General features: G+C 47.2%; 1 protein-coding gene across 2 annotated transcripts in view; it reads right to left on the bottom strand.

Moving 5' to 3' along the window:
• Positions 1-6924, bottom strand: part of MTDH (metadherin) — a 33876-nt gene extending 26952 nt beyond the window's left edge. The window contains exon 1 of one of the 2 annotated variants that reach the window (XM_019550933.1): positions 6517-6924. In XM_019550933.1, the coding sequence (XP_019406478.1) occupies positions 6517-6894 (378 nt within the window). In that variant the 5' untranslated portion in view covers positions 6895-6924. The remainder of the gene's footprint in view (positions 1-6516) is intronic. The other variant, XM_019550926.1, reaches the window with a different exon arrangement.
• Positions 6925-16884: the final 9960 nt, after the last annotated feature.

Genomic DNA, 16884 nt, shown 5'->3' with positions numbered 1-16884 from the left:
CAAATCATGATCCAAGTCATGATTTAAATCACTGGTCAGAAAGCCTCAATTTAATCATTGTTTTCTACAAAAAGTGCATTCTTGTTGTTTGATATAACCTTCATTAAAATATTTCTAAACAAGGTCTCTTTTACAGCCTGACAAGCCAGCTGCCATGACAGGTTTTCCCTTCTACCATACTATTGTCTCACTACATCTCAAATGAATGGACAGGCTATACTCAGAATCTTATTCCTCAAGACTTCTGGAACAGTCTGCTCAAAATATTTCTTTTCCGTTTCTATTCCCCCTCCCTCTTTGCATTTATGTCCAGAATCCTCCTCCTTGTCCAGATCTATTCCACCCCCAACAATCCCCTATTAAATTCCAGAAACTTTGCATTTTTAGAGAGAGTTAAGGGCTACAGATGCACCAATATGCCAGTGTGATATCAGATAGGCACTGATAGAAAGAAAATTGCCTTTCTGAAATTGGCTTTTTTTTTTTTTTGCCTGCCACAGCCAATAAATGTCCCATACATGCATACAGCTGCAACACAGCATATAGGCAAGGAGGAACACAGCCAAGCAGGGTAGAGAGCTACATCCAGCTGGTAAGTCTGTTGTGATGGAAGGGGGAGGGGAGGGGAGGGGCATGGGGGAGCAGATCAAGGCCCCAGTGGTGAGGGAGACAGTGGGGCAGGGGCTGGGGCAGGCGCTGCCCAGGCAGAGGGAGGTGGGGGTGGCTCCCACCCTGCATACACCCTGGAAGGGCATGGGGGTGGGGAGGGAGGTGCTGCTGCAGGCTGGGACTTGGGCTGTTGCAGGCTGTGTTGTGGACAGGGCAGGCAGCAGTACTGGTAGCAGGAAGCTGTGAATTTTGGGGTGGCTGCAGGCTTCCCCACCACTCTCCCCAAACACCTCCGCCTGCCCCACCTCGAGTGCAGCCCGGCCCAGCCCATGCCCCAGGAAGAGCCCAGCACAGCCCCGGCCCCAGCCTGCAGGGGCAACCCACCCCACCTTGCACAGATCCGGGGGCACACCCCCCCTTGCACTCCTAGGGTGCGTGCAGGATGGGAGCCGCGCACCCCCCCGCATGAGCCATGGCTCCATCCTGCACCCCACCTTGCCAGCCCCAGCCTCCTCTCCCTCCTTCACCACAGGGGCTTCAATCTGCTCCCCGCCCCCTCTATACTTCTTCTTTCCCCCTTCCCACCACAACAGATGTACCAGCTGGACACTGCTCTTCAAGCCACTGGGCCGTGCATCAGAAATTGGATTGGTATCTGCCGCTATGCCTCCTTCAGAATCGGCTATCTGCATTGGCCTCAAAAATCTTGATTGGTGCACCCCTAAGTAAGGGCCGGACTGTGTACAAAAACTTGCAGAGACAAGAGGGCTGATGGGTAGGTGATCAGGTCTGTTATTTCTCATCTCCATATACTGCTGTTAACAAGGATGTTATGTCTGCAGACACAAATCCAGTTTGAAAACTGAAACTAAGCATCAGAGACTCTTAATGGGACCTTCTAGACCAGGGGCAGGCAATTATTTTGGGCAGTGGGCTGCTTAATGAGGTTTGGTGAGCTGTTGAGGGGCCACATGGGTAGCCCTGCCCCCTGGCTGCCAACTTGGAACCAGAAGTCCCACACCTAAGCCCTGACCTTTGCCGCCAGAAGTCCTTCTCCTTGCCCCCTGGAAATACTCCTTCACGGAGGGGTGAGGGGGTTGCCATCTTAGAACCAGAAAAACACAAAGCCTTCTAGAAGTCAAACACCTACTCTAACATACTTGTTTTTTTGTTATGATTTGTGTTGGTGTACTGTCTATAGGGGTAAGCACACAACAACTAAAAAAGAAATCATTTGTCTTGTGTAGTGTGTGTGTGTGTGTGTGTGTGTGTGTGTGTGTGTGTGTGTGTGTGTGTGTGTGTGTGTGTGTGTGGGAGGACTTAGGATATGTCAGGGGGTTGTGGAATTTGTGGTGGGTGGCTGGGTAGGTATGTGGCTCTGGAACTTTCAGGTCTCTGAAACACACTGGACTCTACTGCAGTCAATGCAGGCAACTGGGGGAGCGGCGTGCATTTCTGTGCATGTGATTTGTTCAGTGTGAGGAAGGGTGGGAGGGGTGTGGCCCACCCCCTCACACTCGCCCCACGGTACAAAAACAGGTGGGGGCACTAATGCTTGGCTCCTGTGCCCTGTGTGTGGGAATCCTGGGGAAACAACTGGCCCAGTGGGGGCTGTGCTCCTTGCAACGCTGGCCAGAGCCAGACACCAGCACTGAACAGAGCAGAGTACAAGCCCCTGCTGCCTGCCAGGGCTGCACTGGGGGAGACAGAAGTGTGGGGGAGTCCCCATGCCCCCTTCCACCCACCAAAAGCTCTGCGCTGCTGCCACCCCCCTGGGTGAGGGCTCTGTGCTGCAGCCAGCCCCAGCCCCAGCCCTCACTTTCCAACCTGCTGCCTGAAGGGAGCCAAATACCAGGGAAGCCTGCAGTAGCAGCCACTCCCCATTCTAGCTACACCTGCTCTTCTGCCCATGAGGGAGGGGGCAAAGCATAACAGGTGGGTGGAGGTGCCTCCCACCTTCATGGGCAGAAAGGCTGTGCAGGGCACAATTTCCTGGGAGGCTGCGCAAGCTGGCAAGTTGGATGAAAGTGCCTGGTGAGCCAGATCTGGCCCATGGACTGTATTTTGCCCACCCCTGTTCTAGACTGAGTACAATCTCATTGGGTAGAGTGATTTTCTTTAATCTTTACCAATCTATAGAGGAGCCTCTGGGACCCCCATAAGACTGGGGCCCTAATATCAGCTGTTGTGACCTATTTATAAAACATTTCTAAAAAAAAGTTACATGAATATATTGTTTCAAATAGTAAAATTAGAAGTTATAATCCCTATTCCATGATGGTATCTTTGAGCTCCAACATAACTTAAATTAAAACTATCTTTATATAGGTCTATTTTTAAAAAAAAAAAAAATCTTTAAAAAAAAAAATCATATATGAATCAAATACATTTAAAAATCTGATTTAAATAAAAATCCATTTAATTTTTTAAATTTTTATCCACCTTAACATGCATTCACATAAGGGGTTTAAAAAGGAGTAAGGGAGCTTAGCTACGTAAAGAAAAAAGAATGATAGTGCAAATAATCATACCTACCTAGTGTGTTGTAAAACCCAGTGCACCAAAGAGGGATAAATCTAAATTCAGAGCTGTAGAACTGCCAATACATATCTACATAGCTATTTCTTACTTTACCAGATGTAAATATCCCAACATATACAGTGACTAAATTATATAGATGTAGAAATATGAATACAAGACAAATAAAGAAATAGCGATGCAGGTCAAAATGTGTAATTACAGTAAGAAGCACAGCATGTGTTGCAGTTAGGTCACACAACTGCACAAAATTTCAGCACAGGATGTAAATGTTATTTTTGATTTTTCCCCCCAAAGAAATTATAAAAATTCAATCAAAATTCCCTCATGTAAGAGATGCACAAAAAACTTATCCATTATTTTAAAAATTCTTCTACATTTAATATGCAACTACAGGCAAAATGGCTACAGCCTGAAACTCAATGTAAACATATTCAATTTACTCTGAAAATGTTAATTTAATAAATGGCACAAATATGACACATTTCATTTTTATTTTCATTTCATTTCATTATTTCTCAGGAATAATGCTGCCAGAGTAATCTCTATTTTATTTTTATTTTTTGGAGGAAGAGAGGGAGGATAATATATACAAGGTACAGGTAAGGCAAAACTGATTCATCCTATGCAGGATCTGCTCTAAAAAAATGAGATGAACTTTAATCTGTAGAACACACACCAATTTCTCTCTCTCTATTGTGAGATGATGTTCACTTAACAGTTCATAAGTATGTAGGCACCAGTTTTAAAGTTAGAAAAAAATATACAGCATAAAGTTCAGCAAGCACACTACATATGTAAAGTTTTGGCTTGAAAAACCTATTCACCTAGACCACATAGGAAACTTTCCCAAATGTGTAGAAAATGTTGGCACAAAATGTAAACTTACTTTTTATATAAAAGTTTCTCCCTAGTTCCCATGGTTGAAAAAAACCTGTATTTAGAAGACTGAGATTAAACCAATGTTCTGTTATCATCTTAAGTCCACAAACAGATGGTTCTAGAGCCACTGCTGCTCTGAGCCTTCCAAACCTTCTGTAGGCCAAAAAACTGGCCAAAGCTTGTTTGTACTTTTTCCCCTCCTCATTCCCTAGGAAACTGGCAAGGATCTTCAATTTTGTTTTGCTGCAAGTTTAGAAAGTCTCTGATCTGCAACAGAGGCAGGCACAGGGGAAAGGATTAAAAAAATGAATACTGCAGCAAACTAATACAAACATTCCCTTCACAGCACCAATAAAGCTGAGAGGTGTTGCAGAGAAAAGAGCTCCATCACTGTAGAGAAAAAGCATTCAGCCATATTATTCTGAATTCAGGCTGAGATGGGAGAGAAAAGGAGAAAGACTACTTGTGTAATAAACTTTCTGGCTGCTGACAGGAAGCACCTCTAACTAGCTAAGAAAATAAGAATTATCCAGCCTTCAGTCAGGGTCTAGGGACAAGATCCCACTGTACACTCCGTTTCAAGGAGCTAGAGAATGCAGGCGTTCACTCTTCAACTGGGCATTTCTGGGAAGTAAGACACCCTGGTACCACATTTTACAAATTCAGCTAGAGCTAGTAAATTTAATCCTCCATCTTTTGGCAGAAGTATTGTAGAGATTAATGACATAAGTGTGTTCAATATGTTCAGTAAATACTTATGACTATTTGAATAAACCTAACATGGAAGTATATTAAAACATTAGATTAAGTAACACACAACTGTTTAATTCCATTAAATGCAACAGGCATAGCAGCAGCAGTAAAAACATCATTGAAACTTTTCAAGCTAGCCGATGGTAGCACAAGCTGAGATTTTCTGCTACACAGCAGGCTCAGTAAATAAAATAAAATTTTAATATTCATTTTTCAAATGCACACTGTCAATTCGTTCCTTATTAGAATACATCACCTTGACTACACCGTATCATCTTATATCACCACTTCGATCTATTTGAAAACTAACACTAAAATACAAAGTTGTTTAACCAAATTACAAGGACAGCTGAACAAGCTACAGGGACATTTCCTTAATGAAATGAGTCCCCTGGCACTTAACTGGATGACTAAAGAAAAAGGCCCACTGGATTTAAATCAATAAATGTACATATGGATACAGTACTTTTTTGATTTTAAGAATGTTTGTTCATAACAGGTGTAAAAATAATACTTTTTCAAAACATCCACTAAAGAGGCTCAGTGTTCATGGTTTTGGATTTTACTCATCTTGGCTAACAAACTTTCTGTATAGTACATTTCATTTTTTCTAGTATATTTTACAATGCTGTATAGTATTTAATGAATCAAGAAACTTCACTGCAAGTTACCATTTAGTCCACACTTAAAAGGAAACCACTGGTAAACTTTTTGGTTTTTTCCACAATTTTGGGGCCACGTCAACCTGAAAGTATCATTTTTACTCTCTCCTTTGAAGTAGTTTTAAGAATGCCACAAAGGTGACCTGCAAACTTTGTGCCTTCTGTATGTGCATATACTACTCTCCCACATATACCCTTTTTGCCTTTTCATGGAAAAAGCCTTAAAAAAAGTTTTATTATTATTTTGATGTTTTCATTTTTCTTCTGAATAATAATCTTCAGACTTTTTTTGGACTGCCAGGTACCCAGATGTTTACTGTGTGCTGCTTTATAAAGGAACAAGATGCTGCAAGTTTAAATCGAAATATCTGCTCTCTAAAAAAGGTTATGAAACAAAATTTGAAAGTCAAACTAAAAGCCATCCCCCTTCCTCCCAGGAGCTCAGCTTTCATGCTCTTAGTTCTTTACAATGCAGTAATTTCACCAGCTCTGGTTTTTCAGGTATCAGTACTTTGACTGCTAAAATTTTGCTCTCTAGCCCCACATACAACAGGCTAAGCACTATCAACACAGATAGTTCCCTACAAACAATTTCTAAAGATTTTTCTTGGGGGGCGGAAAGCAAAGAAACCTTTATAATAAGTGGCTGCTTCAGACAGAGGGGTCCTCACTGGACTCCACACCCATCAGATGGCAGCAGCCCTGAGGAGGAGTGTCCCTCTAATGATTAAGGACTTCACTGCATCTTTCCAATGACAGGAAACACCTCCAAGGGAGGTGCAACTGGGAACCTGCTGCAGTGCCTGGCAGGAGCTGGCTGCATTACCCCACCCCAGGCAGCACTACAACCAGCCCGTGGACCCCAGAGCCACCCACCTCAGCCCCACCGGGGCTTTTGCTCCGCAGCCCCTCAACCTGGAGACCTCAGGGCTTCCCCAAGCCAACAAGGGCCGCTGTGCCGCGCCAAGGCCAGTCCAGACAGCTCCGCCCGGGGCGCTGGCAGCGCCTCTCGGCACCACGTGAAGCCCGTGCCCGGCCCTGTCAGCGCGTCCCCCCGCCCGGCCCCGCTCACCCGCGCCACCTTCTCCGCTGGTCGCTTCTTGCTCCGCTTCTTCTGCTCGTCGCCCTTGAGCAACGCCGCGCCCCCTCCGGCCACCACCAGCGCCTCCTTGCCGGGGCCCAGCGCCGCCGCCTCGTCCCTGTCGGCCGGGCCCCGCGGCTGCTTCCAGCGGGAGGCCGCAGCCCGGAGCAGCGCGGTCAGCAGCAGCAGTCCCAGCGCGGCCGGCACGAGCAGGGCGAGCCAGGTGGGCAGGCGCTGCGGCTCCAGGCCCAGCTCCAGGCCCAGCTCGGTGCGCAGCAGGCCCAGGCCCAGCGACAGCGCGTCCCGCACCCGGGCCGACGCCGCCTCGGCCTGCTGGGCCAGTGCCTCTTGCCAGGCGCTCGCCGCCATGGCCGTGCTCCCCCGCCGGCACCGGCACCGGGACAGAGGCCGCGCGGAGCGGGAGCTCAGGCCCAGTGCCTCTTGCCAGGCGCTCGCCGCCATGGCCGTGCTCCCCCGCCGGCACCGGCACCGGGACAGAGGCCGCGCGGAGCAGGAGCTCAGGCCGAGCGCATCTCCCTCGCGCGCCGCTACCGCTGAGCCGGGCCGGGCGGGCCCCGCCGCCGCCGCCGAGGGGAGGACTCACTGGGCCGCTGCCCGCTCCGCCGCGCACCCCCTCCTCCGGGCTGAGCGCAACGTCACCGCTCCCGCACGTCGGCGTCGCGGCGCACGCGGGGCGGGAGGTGACGTGGGGGCGTCGCGGCAGGAGGGGGGTGGTGGGCGCGTGAGCAGCCACTCTCCTCCCCCACCCCTGTCACATGACACCGCGGGGAGCCCCACCCTGCGAGCCGCCCGGGGGCGGGGCGAGTAACCTCGACGTGGCACTGCGAAGCCCGGCTCGGGGGGCGGGCCGTTGTGTTGGGCCAGGGTCGCGTGTGACGTTGCTATCCCCTCCTTCCCTCTGCGCCTGTGCGAGGGGGGTGGGGTGGGGAGACGGGAGGGTACTGCCAGGTGCACGATAATGAGAATATTTGTAATGTCAGCCTTTCCTTTTGGAAAAAAATATTTTTGTTTTTTGCAAAAATCATGTTGGTCTAATAAAAGAGATCATCTCTACTATGAGTCGTGATTGCTTTTTCCTCTAGACCTATAGGGCTACAACCCGGATACCTGACAAAATGTAGGATCGTTTTTGAGGCAGCTCATTGACGATGGCTTGTGTAAAAGCCAAGTCCCTCTCAGGGAGTCTTAAGCCAGGGTTGGGTTTGCTGTCAGCACTTTCTGAGGATGATGACTGCTTGCCTCCAGATAAGTGCTTCAGCTTTGACCCAGTTCTCAGTCACAGCCAACAATATATAGTAAATAAGACTTACTTGCATACCCACTTGCATATTTTTTCAGTGCATGTACCATAGGTTTTCAGCAAATATGATAATTTTGAGCATCCAATATGATTATTTCATATTTAAGACCTGGCAATCCTGGGGGAGGGGGCAGCAGGGCTCTTGTCCCTGTGGGTGCAGGCGGCGCTGCGCCGGGGTGGCAGTGCTCTGTGGCCACCTCAGATATGCGTTCTCTGCCCCGTCTGCTGCTCACAGATGAGTCAGCCAAGTCCTGCTTCATGCACGAGCCTGTAGCTCAGGCCAAGCAAGCTCTGTACTCGGGGCTTAATGTTTTCCTGCCTCTTCTGTCATAGTTTGCCCCTGTGTAAATTAACTGTGGGACTGATCCACAGAAGAAGTGGATGCTGCAAATGCCCAGCTTGCTACATAACATATACGAAGAACGAGGCCATTTTGGAATAGGGGATTCACAATATCCTGATAAGTAGGAAGCCCCCGCCCCAGCTAGTCCCAATTGAAAGCTACTAAGATGAATGCTTCTGGCATCCTGTCTTACTCTGGGTTGCAGGGATACAATTCCCTCTTCAGATTTACAGTACTGGCTTGTCTTCTGAGTATGGGTCCATAATGCCTTTCCGCCCCCAGAAGAGCAGGTCCGTGGCCTTTCTTCTGAAACACCAGCAGCAGCAGTGCTTTTGCATCTGCCCTTTGTCCAATAGTTGAACCATCAATTCACTCACCTAACATGTGGATTCAGCCTGTTCAAACCCGTCTTTGGCCTGAGGAGATTCTAATCAACTGCAAGACATGGAAGGGATTCTTCCACCTCCTTGGAAGGAGGCTTGACCCTGGACACCGCCTTGGCCTCGCGTGCAGCACGGCTCCTCATTAAGCCATCAAGCCTTCTGTGGTTGGTGGTACCTCCCTCTTGCTCCTATTGAACCTGTTCCATTCTGTATCATTGAGCTGGAGAGAGAAAGCAGTGATTAGGGCTCTCATCTGGGAGAGGGGTAACCCCAGTTTCAGTCCCTGCTCCAGCTATTTTGTTTGTTAGCTGTTTAGTAAGCTAGAGAATCAAAGTCATCCTTGCCTGATACAACTTTGATTATTCCATGTGAAGGGAAGGAGGGAGTAAGAATATGGTGCATTCCTAAAAGATTGGAGATGTAGGCTAGTATCCCTTCCAACAGAGGAAGAAACTTAACACAGGAATTCTAATCTAATTTTTTTGGTTAGGAAGTCTAATCATTGAGCCATTGGGTAAAAGCAGTGGCACAGCTGTCATCATCATCAGCTCTTGGCCAACTTTGTGCCAAGCCTGATCTATTAGGCATGCTGCAAGAATACCTACTAGTTGGGCCCAGGCTCTGGCTGGGCTGCAACCCTGCACCCACCATCATACAGAAATTGGGCGGGGAAGGGTATGTGCCCTCAGGCACCTGCAACCATGGCTGCAGAGGACCCAGGAAGGAGTTGTGCACTGCCGGTGCTTTCTGCGTAGTATGGGGGGCAGAATTCCAGGGGGCCACATGCTGCTGCCACCAGCATCGCCTGAGGACTCTCTCTGCTGCATATGGCCTGTGTGGTATTTGTTATTTCATGGTGTAAGTGTAGCAACACTATGTACTTTCAGTAAGTGTCTTCTAAAAGAAATTAGTGACTGGGTAAACCAGTTAGTAAAACACTGATTTTTAACCAGGATGCCAAGGTACCCTGGGGTGCTGGAAGATTATTTTAAGGCTGGTGCAGGGTACCGTTCAAACTTAGCACTGAGTTGCAAATAAGGTGTGCAGACACCTACACATGATTCACAAAATAAACCCAGAGATTTCAAACAGGAATACATAGTGTCAAAACCATCCTGACATTTTGTGGTCTAAGTTCTTTGCAAAAATTGTCATTTTATTATTCTGTAGTAAAAAACCAGACGCTAAGACCTGCATTTTTCAAGGGTGTTTTGAATCTAATGTGGATGGGGTGCCTTAATTCTAAAAATTTTGAGACTCACTGAAGTAAAGGCTAAATTTAGCTGCAAGGCTTAGCATTCACAGTCAGGACCAAATTTTTAAATGAGCTCAGTGTGCTGGGTTTTTTGTTGAAGATGATGAGGTTTTTTAAAAATGTAGCTGTTAAGTATCACAGTGGGAGTTTCATGTTACTGAACACTTTGGGAAGTATTTCCCTTATTTGTGTGCTTTAGCAGAAGTTGTCTCTAACTTGGTCCCAAATTTGATGGGGCTGGCCTCTTAAAATATCTGGTTACCAAAGCGTTATGAGTCCTTTCAAAATTTTAATCTTTGGATTCCTAAGTACTGATTTTGCTGTCCATCCAAAGCCACCTACTTTCCAGTGCTTTTAAGGGACATATTTTGAGTGAAATTCTTCTAAAGTCAACAACATTGTGCCAGATATTAATTTCGTATATTATTATTTCAGTTTGAATCCTTATTCGTCAACAATTTTCCTACTGCAATCACCATATTCTGCAGTCCTCTTCCTTAATTTATTAACAAAATATCTATTTTCATGTACAGAGTTTTTGTTAAAAATGCATTGGATATTTTTGTCATGAATTTAAGGTATATTGTAATACAAATCAACTTTTCATTTGTTTTAACAACATAACTATAATCTCAGCCACTATCAAATACCAGTGTATTTGCTTTTCTATTGTAAACACAATAGCTCTTTCATTTGCAAGTATTTATTTGCTGTAAAAATTCTAGCAGTAATTTTTGGCAACATCCAAACCTTAATTTTTCATGCTACTAACTCTTGACTAGCAGCCAAATTCTGCTTCATTATCTGTAATTGATTTCCACTGAAACAATGCAGCTTGCAGAGAGAGATATCTCAGGAAGAATAATAAGGTTTTTTAATTTCAGTGAGCTTTAAAAAGTAATATTGGTATTGCTGAAACAGTGACAATTCTTACTGTTCTATAACCCTTTGATGCTTGAGACAAATTTACTGAAAACTTACTGTGTAATTTACTGTTTACCATAATGTTAGTTGTGGATCTAATTCAGCCATCCTTACATGCTGAATATCACATGACTCTGTGTGTAGTTCTGTTGCTTAAATCCTGTTTTTTTCTATAGCAGTGGCAGAACTGGGCTTTTTATAGTAGTCAATCAATAATGGTGGAATTTATGAGCAAATATTAACCAACATAATCAATCACATTTTTAATTAAAATACATTATCAGAGCAAAATGTTTTGCTTGCATCAGAGGATATCATTCTGGCAACAACTAGGATTGTTTTTAAAAACATAAGATATTTACAAGCTAGTTGTTATTATGCATTATAAACTAGCATATTGAAGGCATTGCTGCAAGAATCCTAGTGAAGACTGAATTCCAAAAAAGGATCTATTAAATTTAAGAGCAGCTTAAACACTCTAAAAGCAGCTCTGTGGCACCACCAAGTGGTAGCATCATTGATTTCAGCACAATTCAAGGATATAGGTGTTGTGTAGGAAAAAGGGAAGGTTTTAAAATCATGTTAGCTGCCTCAGGTAACTAATAGGGCTGTGCGAAATTTTGCCAAGTGTTTCATTTCAAAGCTGTTTCAAAGTGTTTTGAACTTGAAACAGCAAAATCGAAATGAAACAAAAAGATTTGAAACAGCTTTGAAACAAAATGAGGTCACTCAAAACGTTTTGAAAGTTTTGGAATGTTTCAAGTTTCGAAGCAGCCTGGTGGCAGGAGGCAGGGAAGAGCCAGGGCTGAGCTCCAAGCGGCTCTGCAGCCCCATGGAACTCAGCCTGGCAGCGGGAGGAAGAGCAGAGCCCTGGCTCTCCCCACCTCCCACCCCCGAGCTGTGCTCCATGGGGCTGGGGAGCTGCTCAGAGTGCCCCCCAGTGGTGAAAAGCAGGGAGAACCAGGGCTGCACTCTGTCACCTGCTGCCAGGCTGAGCTCCATGGACCTGTGGAGCTGGTTGGAGTGCAGCCTGGCGGTGGGGAGGGCCAGGGCTGCGCTCCAACCAGCTCCACCAGCCCCACAGAAATCAACCTGCCCTCCCAGTGCGGCTGGACTCCTCCTGGGGTGTGGCCCCCTGGATCTGTGTGCTGGAAAACAGGAGGCTGCCACTGTGACGAATGTCATGAGTTTTGCTTTAAACAGTTTGAGGCACGGTTTCCCAGAAACCTCTGCACCTATCTGCTTGAAACTTGGCAGGCTTCATGCCCTCAGAAGGGGCTACCTTTCCTGTAATTTTTATCTGTTTCAGACAAGAAATTACAAAGTTTCAGGCATTTCCACGATTCTTTGGGTAGATGTGATATCTTTTATTAGACCAACTAAATGGTTGGAAAAATTGTTATTTGCAAGCTTTCAGACACAAACACCTGCCTTTAGACATAGGGAGAATCTGTTGGTGTTTGAGTGCTCTCTTGGGTGGTATTCCTGGTATTCTACCTAGGACAATATACAAATACCAGCAGACTTTCCCTATGCCTGAAGTGTTTGTGCCTGAAAGCTTGCAAAGAATAATTTTTCCAACTATTTAATTGGTCTAATATAAGATAGCACATTTACCCAAAGAACCTTCTCTGCCTATTTCTGTGACCCAACACAGCTATAACCCACACCTAAAGTCAATGGCATTGTGACAGATATTAGTTTGGTATACTGTTGTTTCAGTCTGAATCCTTATTTATCAACAGTTTTCCTACTGTAATCACCATATTCTGTCTGCTGAGGCCAGGAGAACACTGAGGATAGGAGAACCCCAATACTGGCACACCCTAGACCCCTGGCACTTGCACATTGAGCCAGGGACCCCTGGACTTGGGCACAGCCCTATGGATCCAAGCACACCATGACCCAGACCACAGCAAAGCCCCACCTACCTGAGCAGGAGCTGGTATACGTGGTTAGGGTAGTGGGGGCAGAACCTTGGGCCTGGCCTGGCATGGAGGCAACCCTGTCATCTCCATGGCTCAGCCACTGCCAGAATTCATGTGTTGATCTGGGGTGCTAGCAGTGGTTTTGGCTGCAGCTGCATGTTCCTGGAGCACTCATGCCTGTGGGGGGAGCTGCAAGTATCCAAGCCAAGATAGATAAGTGAATGTCTCTAGAAACTTCAGGAGCAGACAGGACATGTCAATCCACCTTGGGTTTAACAAGCAGAAACCCCTGTGCATTTCCACATCTTGGGTCCATCAGGTGGGAGCCCCTGGAAAATTTGAGGTCAAGGGCCACTGTGAAGCAGGCCACTCTGACCCAGTGAAGCAGGAGCCATGGCCACTGGCTACTCTGAAGCAGGGGCCCTTTCAAACTGGAATGATATGGAGAGCCATGTATATGCACACATCTATCTCTTTGCAGCCTAACCCTCACTCATTGGCCCCATGAGCACTGTCATATACCATGGCAAAGCCTAGCTTGTCCTCCTCCAATGTCCAGCCCTGGGCACACAACTGGGCCCACACAAAGATGCAGGATTTCCTTTCCATCTAGGGCAAGCAGGAGATCTGGGAGCGGCTATGCAGTGGGTATCTCAGCAGGGAAGCATTTGAGTGGCTTGCTGAACAGATACAAGCGCAGGACCACAACAGGGACTAGGTGCAGTGCTGGGTGAAGACCAAGTGAATGATGCAGTAAAAACATGTGTCAGCAAAACATATAGTGCCAAAAACCACACCATGCCCTTCTATGAGGAGCTGTCTTGCTTCTTCATCATCAATAAGACTATCTCCAGCCCACACACTTATGGCACCACTGGGGAGGTACAAGAGCAGTCGCTGGCAGGGCTCCACCACAGGTGGTGGTACAGGAGGCCCCTGGAGAGATAGAGGGCTGGGTACCCAGGACCAGGGATGCTGGGGCAAAAGGTGTGCTGGTGCAAGTCTCCAGCACATTGGAGGAAACAGAGCTGAAGGTGTACTTGGAACTGGACTTCAGGTCCTTCAACCTTTTCCCAGGTGTCATTGAATCCATGGATTCTACTGCGGAGGGACCCAGGGCCAGCTCTGATAGCATGTTCATCACAATCCAGGACCCTGACACCATGTCCTCCACCTTGTGGGCACCCTCACCATAAGTATCACTCCCCACCTGGGTACTCAACCTCACTAGCTGCAGGTGAACACATGGCACCAGGGACAATGTTTCCTGCATTGATGACATGTGCCACATACCAGGAGTATTCCACACCTGCTCCTCAGACACCTCTTTAGTGGTCCCCTCACAGATGTCCAGAGTGCCTGTCAGTTCCTCTGGTTCCAGCACAGTAGGCCCCACAGCACCTGCATCCAGTCCTCTTATGGTTCTGGCAATGATTGTGGCAGTGAGTCACCGAGTGACCAGAGCCCAATGCCTAGCAGGAACAGTTCTACTCAACACCTCATGGCTGTGAACATGACCCAGCCACTAGGGGAAGTGCAAAGCCCCTGGAGGGAAGCAGTGATGAACTGGGCCATAAGTGGGCCATGGCTATGGCCAGCTGGGTGGAGAGATAGCAGGCTGATGATGCCCTGCTAGCCCTAAGCCCCCTGTGCAAGCCTGTCTCCAGAAGGCACCCAATCAGACCTAATACCATTCCCTTCCACTTGGGGACTGCTACTAAGCCATCATGGTGGAACAACCCAGAAGGGGAGTCCCAGTGTAGGGACAGAAGGAGGTAGGGGATGATGAAACACTGCCACCCCAAGTGCTCAAAGCACAGGGCCCAGGCTACTAATTGGGCAAAAGTTTTCATTTGTCATTGGGCAGGAGACTCCCTTTTCCCCTCCCCTCCTTGAATACAGACCAGAGGAACCCAGTCCTCCTCCTTGTTCTCTCAGATGTTATGGAGGACACAGGCAGGTGCAATGAGATGCAGCAGGTACTCTATGTCCACCTCGAGGGGTCTACTCAGAGCCCACTGACATGCCCTGAGACAGCCAAAAGTACATATTTGCTCAGGCAGTAGTTGATTGCTTCTTCCCAAGGTCCAACTGCCCCATGTAGGTCTTCAAAAGCCAGGGAAGTAGTGATTAGGCCAGGTCTGCGATAATGAGGGGTGGGATGAGGATATCATTGACATAGATACTGGAGATCCTGTGACTGTAGCATCTGTTCACTGTTGGGAGGAAGGGGCAAGTTATAGAAGACTAGGCATGTGGGTGCTATTCACCCAGCTGGCAAAGTTGGGGGTGAAGTGGTCCTAGTGGTCAACGACGTTCTGCAGGATGATATAGAAGAAGCTCTTCCAGCTGATGAATTTCTTGGTGTCTTGGGGTGGGCAGAGGAAGAGGATGTATATACTGTCCATGGCCCTAATGCAGTTTAATAAAGCCCATGTGGCAAACGTCAGCAGCCATCTCCTGTAGGTTGATGAAGGGGATGAAATAGTTGGCCAGGAAGTTCAGAGGCAGATGAAATGTTGGCCACCCCCCAGCAGCTGTTCCAGCTATGGACTTGCCCATATCAAAATGGTCAGTGGCAGAGCAGTAGGTGTTGGGGGTAGCCAGCTCCCAGATGGCAATGGCCACTTGTTTCACCAGAGGGAAGGGGTTGGTTGCTGCTGCTGCTGCCTGTGGGTCAGCTGGGCAATTATGTCCATGAAAGTGGCCCAGCACATCTAGCTCTGGATCCACCGTTCAGCATCTCAAGTACCCAGGGTGATCCACTTCCACCGGCTGTCTAGAAGCCCGCAGGGCATGCTGGGATGTGTGCATCAGCACCCCCTGCCTGTGGACCTCCACTAAGCTCAGGATGCATGCAAGGGTAACTATGTGTATTGTGTGCTCCCAACCTAAACTTAGGTCACTCAAAGTAAACCACATAATGTAGATGGGGTCTTCTTGCTTTCTGAACATCTACACATACACTTTGTTGTAATTTTCACCCTTTGATGCTTTCTGTAACCAACATAAATAACACCAGTCAGGTAGTTGCTCTAACTTGATACAAGAGGATTGGTTTTGCAGAGACAGTACCAGAGTTTGAGGGCTGCAAGGATCTACGTTACCTCATAATCCATGTACTCATCCGTGTGAAGATCTGAGAAGATCTGCTGCACCACAAAAATATTACCTCTAATCGGAGACTTGAACCTAATTCTTCTGTTTTAAAAGTACATAAATGATTCTAGCTGTAGAATGGAGACAAGGCTTATAACACATTTGTTGTTAATTAATGGTAGCGTCACATCTGCATTAGTGTTTTACAAAGTGAAGGCATGAACCCAACCCCACAAAGCTCCTAATTCTGGATGCAGCCAAACCGTATAGACATCTCACATTTTGACCATAATATTTCCTAAGCAGCTAGAATTGTATTTCAGCATGACCCCAGTCAGGTGCTAAATTGCTCAATCTTATAATTAAGTTTAATTAGGATCTAGAAGCTAAACAGTCCTCTGCCTAAGTCTCTTCAGAGGCCTAATCCAGTAAGCATTCTCAGAACAGACCTTACACACACTGACAGGAACAGCTCTTCCCCAAAAAATGCTCTAATTACGCGGCTTTTACTTAAAACTTTGGCCCACAGTTACCACATTTTTTAAAAGAAAAGCTTGATCCTGTGCGAGTTCTCTTAAGGAATCCTCATGACAGGATTTTGGACTATGGATCCCAAGGCATCTTCCTGCAGACATGAGTAAGATGCTTAAGACCAAGGGAAGAGTGGGATTTCAGTCACACCTTATCCTCAGCATTCTTCTCTAGACTTGTTTGGGGCAGAACTGTGTCCATTTGACATTATCTCCTCCCCCTCCCCCCCCAGCTCTGCACACAGGGTGTTTAGGATGCCATTCTATGACACCTCATTTTCCTGCTGCACTGTATAGGGAGTGTAGGTACCTCACATGGGCTTCTGGATTCCACTGTAAGAGCCAGCTGCCTGTAAGTTAGGTGCTGCTGTGCCTAACTTTTAGACAGGGCTGAACCACCATTTTTTGAGTTCCCTGCAAGAAATGGTTTTGGGGCCCCCTGCCCCAAAGAAGCCAGCTGTGGTGAGCAGCTGGATGCACACATACCGCCAACATTGAAAAGTCTGAGGGGAAAGGGCCTCCCAGTCCCAGCCCCGGCCACCTCCCAGCTGCCTCCCGCCTGATTCCTGGCCCCAG

Source organism: Crocodylus porosus, unplaced genomic scaffold, assembly GCF_001723895.1.
Source record: "Crocodylus porosus isolate Cpor-Errol unplaced genomic scaffold, CroPor_comp1, whole genome shotgun sequence".
Taxonomy (NCBI): Eukaryota; Metazoa; Chordata; order Crocodylia; family Crocodylidae; genus Crocodylus; species Crocodylus porosus.
The sequence above is the reverse complement of the archived record's forward strand: the minus strand, read 5'-3'. Positions and strand labels throughout refer to the sequence as shown.